At 50.7% G+C, this 4,564-nt stretch overlaps 1 protein-coding gene across 1 annotated transcript in view; it reads right to left on the bottom strand.

Annotated features, from left to right (window-relative positions):
• slco5a1 (solute carrier organic anion transporter family member 5A1) overlaps positions 1 to 3,458 on the bottom strand; it is a 41,776-nt gene extending 38,318 nt beyond the window's left edge. The window contains exons 1-2 of the mRNA XM_080543263.1: positions 3,401 to 3,458; positions 1,286 to 2,845 (exon numbers count right to left, since the gene is read on the bottom strand). Of these exons, the coding sequence (XP_080399389.1) occupies positions 1,286 to 2,258 (973 nt within the window). The 5' untranslated portion in view covers positions 2,259 to 2,845; positions 3,401 to 3,458. The remainder of the gene's footprint in view (positions 1 to 1,285; positions 2,846 to 3,400) is intronic.
• Between the last annotated feature and the right edge of the window lie 1,106 nt (positions 3,459 to 4,564).

Below are 4,564 nucleotides of genomic sequence, written 5' to 3' on the forward strand. Positions count from 1 at the left end.
TGGTTCGATAGCCATGCTGCTTTGGACCCTTCTGATGCAAGAGGCAAGAAGCGCTGATCAATAATTGGTCTTGAGGGCAGCGGAGCAGTCAGTGTGGGGGCGGTGGGGAGGTTGGAGGGGGGGGGGGTAGACCGGGGGGGAGGGGGTGGGGGGCTCTACTGGGCATGCTCCGTAGGCTGTGGAATGTTGTGATGAGGACAGCAGTCTTGTTGATGTGCACCCACCTCAATCTTCATAAACACACACACACGCACGCACACACACACACACACACACACGCACGCATGCATGCACGCGCACACACACACACACACACACACGCATGCATGCACGCGCACACACACGCACGCACACACCATAACCCCAGAGTCAGTGGAACAGCCAGCGGCTGTGCGGTGCAGACTGAGGGATGCCCCTGCCCCAGTTTCTCAGCGGGGGGTGTGTGGAGAGACCGCCCTCTACATCCTGACCTTCCCCAAGGGCGAAGTACAGTCCACCAGTCTGAGGGCTACTGTATATATGATGAGCCTGCTGATACAGACCGACCACTGACGAGCTGGTCTTTTGTTTAAACGGCACAAGGATTTGAAGTGGAATATCTACTCCAAATGAGGCAGAACCTAGTGCTTTCTGGAGTATGTGCCTTTAATGCTGACCGCCTAAAACAAACAAAAACACACACACACACACACACAGAGTACTGGACCATTAATCACTCCCCAGCTCAACTTCCCCTCCTCCCCTCCCATGCTCTCCTGGGCCAAGGTTGACTTTGCAGCCTCTGTATTTACCCAGAGTGCCACAGGGGTGGCGTGCCGTGGAGATTAAGTCAGCCGCGCTGAGGGACAAGCTGATCTCTGGGATCGCACGGCCGTGCCTGGACCCCCTTGGTACGCAGGAACCAGCCCAAACCAGTCGACAACCTATACATGCGCTTGGCCATTCACATGTATAACGGAACTCAATCAGCGCGGGGCTAATTGACGCTAATTCTGTTAGTACCACTAATTTAACTTACTATGTCCCAAGAGGATTGTAGGGTATGTGTCCCTCCGGTCATTCACCAGGCCTGCATACAGAGCAGACTACAAGACCAACCTTGTCAAATGACCTTGGACTTTAACAGTGCGCGTTTCCAGGGATACGAAAGTCATTCTCAGACATACTCACAATGTGAGCAACCAAACAAATACAACACATTTTTTCGTCTGAGGGCTGGAGCAAAAAACCTACCCATCTCCTTCCTGACTGTAAAACCAGAGGTGCGTGAAAAAGGCTCTCTTACCCAGGTAGAGGGACGCGTTCTCTTTCTTCACGTTGTCGTCCAGGTAGGTGGGCCCCAGCGTGTAGATGGGCGTGGAGCCCATGCCCACCAGGATCTGGGCGCAGATGAACAGCGCCACGTAGAGGTTGTGTTCGTTGCCCTCCTGGTCCCGGGGGCACGACGCCACGTCCAGCTCGCGCCCGCTGCCGTTCCCGCTGAGGCAGAGGCCCTCGCGGCCCGCCGAGGAGTTCAGCTCCTGGATCTGATAGGGGGGCGAGATGAAGTGGGGGAGGGAGAACATGGCCGCCCCGATGGCGATGAACACGCCGCCCACCGCCAGCCAGCGCGGCCTCTGACCCCGGCCGCCGAAGTAGGAGATGAAGACGACCACCAGCAGGCTGCCGATGTCGAAGCAGCTGACGAGCAGGCCCGACTCGGAGCTGCGGAGGCTGTAGCGCTTCTCGATGGTGGTGATCACGCTGCTCAGGTAGCCGGACACCATCAGAGACTGGATGAAGGTCAGGTAGCACATGCAGAACAGGAAGCAGCGCGAGTCGGCCAGGATGGCCCGCGCGTACTTCCTGGCGGGGATGCGGATGAAGCGGGTGAGGGACCAGCCGAGCTTTTTACCCCCCGGCCCCCCCGCCGCCGCCGCCGCCCGGTGGTGGCTCTCCCCGGGGTTAGAGCTGCTCAGCCCGACCATACTGGAGGCGGAGGGGGAGAAGTCTGTCCTGGAGGGGGACTCGGCCTGGCTAGAGTCGTCGGGGGTTTTAGGGTGGAGCTCGCTGCTCTGGTCGGCGTCGATGGAGGTGTGGGCGGTGTTGACCAAGCGTGGTTCCAGCAGCTCGCAGGCCTGCTGGCAGGGTCCGTTGAGGATGGGCAAGCTTTTGGACTTGAAGCAGCTCCCTGGGTCCACATATTGGGCCTGGAACTCGTGGACCTCCAGGGACTCAGATAAGTCGCTGCCTGTGTCATCGTTATCCGACGAAGGCATTGTTTGGGCTGCAGTTAGGCTAACGCTTCACTTTTGACGACTCAGACCCGGTAGCTCATGCCACATGAGGGACGCAGCAGGGCTACTGCGGGGCTGGGGGCTACAGCAAGGCTGCCCTGACAGTACAACTGAGAAGGACAGAGCTGTTCTAGCTATGGGCATGATTCATTCGCAGCAATGCTGCTTTTAAAACAAACAGATGTAGATCTAAATACCTCATCTGGGCTAAAGCATCACTGTTTCATCACAAGCCACTGGTTTTTAATTAATGGTGATATAGTGGTAGCTGCTAGGCTGAACAGAAAAACACATCACCTATGTCTTTCTACAGCAGTAATCCCCCAGCAAAGCAGAATGGTATATAGGAAGGGACTTTGTTTACAGGCAATAGGCGAGCAAATAAGGCGAGGGAACTATCAAAAAATGTGTATCTCGAGTACAATAACAAGTCTATGCTAGTCTTCCTTTCCCCAAGCCGGTTAGACGATGTGGGATGTTTTGACAGCTCTTTGTTTCTCGTCACCGCGTGAAGTCCTCATAGGGAACCATGTCTGCTTTATTCTCTCTCCCAACACCGGCGAGGAATCCTACAGCAAGATAAACACATTGAGACAGTGCAACAATTATAAAAGAACTACTGTGACAAATAAGATAATACAAATAGATAACATACATTACAATAGTTACATTTGTATCATAACATATTCATCGTGTCGGGTGTAGTTTTCCTTTTTTGCTGGGCAAGTGGCAACAATGTTATTATTTTCGAATTTAAGCCCTATCAAAACAAAATAATAATAACAAATAACAGATAATAAAAAACGAATAACAGAAAACAAGCAATCAAATACAGAACAAACAAACACAATTCGGTGTCAAACGGGACATGCTGTCATCACCGCAAAAGCTGCCTTTCCTTTCTGTCAATACAGGGAACAATGAAAAAGACCACCTCGCTTACGTTTCAACAGTCACGACTTTGAAAAGAATATTTCAATGATATGAAGTGAACTATTCAAAGTGTCAACTGTAACCGTTTGTGGATCTAACTGTCATGTTGACAAAAAGACTATATAATATAACTTCCAATTAAAAGTCATCATGTAATGAGCGCTTAACCGTTATAGAACGTTGGTACTCACGCAGGACAGAGGGAGGCAGGCTGTTGTTCTCTCTGAAACGGCCACTCCGGGAATGAGATCGCGGATGATCGGTGGTTGGGGGGATACCGAAGGGGGCGAATCATTATTTCCAACGCACAAGCCACCGGGACTTGTAGTCTTTTTTAGTAGGGATCGTGATGCCGGGCTAGAATGATCTTTGCGCTGTCTCCACGCATGAACAACAGCCGATAAGATCAACAGCAGACACATAAAAACATACATGTATGTCAAGCGTCAAAACACATCATCGATGATTTGACCCATTCGTTTGACTCGGGAGTATGGGTTTTGAGACTACAAGTTCCAAAATGCTTCACCCCACCCCACATATGCCAGCTCATTGCTGAACGCTGCACAGAATCGACAGCTGGGACCCCTTCTGACCCCAACAGTGATTGACTGTGCATGGGATTGGCTTTTTGGACAATAGGCTCTATTCTTGAATGCCTCACTCACTCACTGCAGCTCAAAAGGATGCATTTGAATTGTCCAAAATGTAAATTGTCAACTGAATGTAGGTATTTTTATTGCATTGGTTTACTACTCTATTTTCCCATAGCACATAGTCAACATGTTTTGGGGGGAGTTCTTCTTCTTAGAGGAAAACGTATTGAGTCCAAATGTATCATCGGTTGATGATTTTCCAAAATGTGTAATAGGGAACTAACTAGAAACACATTAATCCAATATCCACCATGTTCCTTTCTGCACTGAGTTGAATATGGCTGCTAGCTGTCAAGGGGATGGATGACTTTCCCCCAAGGTCATTAATTCATTTCCTGGATAAGGTGGGATGGGAATGATCCGTCTCCCCCTCCTCTCCCGCTGCTTCCTGTGGTCCCTGGCCCCTCGGACCAGGCTAATGGATGACTCATCAGGCATCTTGGTGAATGCTAACTGATCTCGTAGGTATGCTAACTGATCCCCCCCCCCCTCAAACATTCTGTCAACAAAATGATGGAATCCACTAAACAGAATCTTACAGATAGAGATGTCATTAAGAGAAAGGACCCTCTATTCTGTATGTCATATCTTCTATGCTGCCTATTTCTATGTGTCATGTATTGTAACTTGACAAGCCCCCTCCAGGTCCTCACTGCCTGAGACTGAGAGATTGACTCACATCGACCAATCAGAGGAATC

Source organism: Nansenia antarctica (assembly GCF_963989245.1).
Source record: "Nansenia antarctica genome assembly, chromosome: 12".
In the NCBI taxonomy this organism is placed as follows: Eukaryota; Metazoa; Chordata; class Actinopteri; order Argentiniformes; family Microstomatidae; genus Nansenia; species Nansenia antarctica.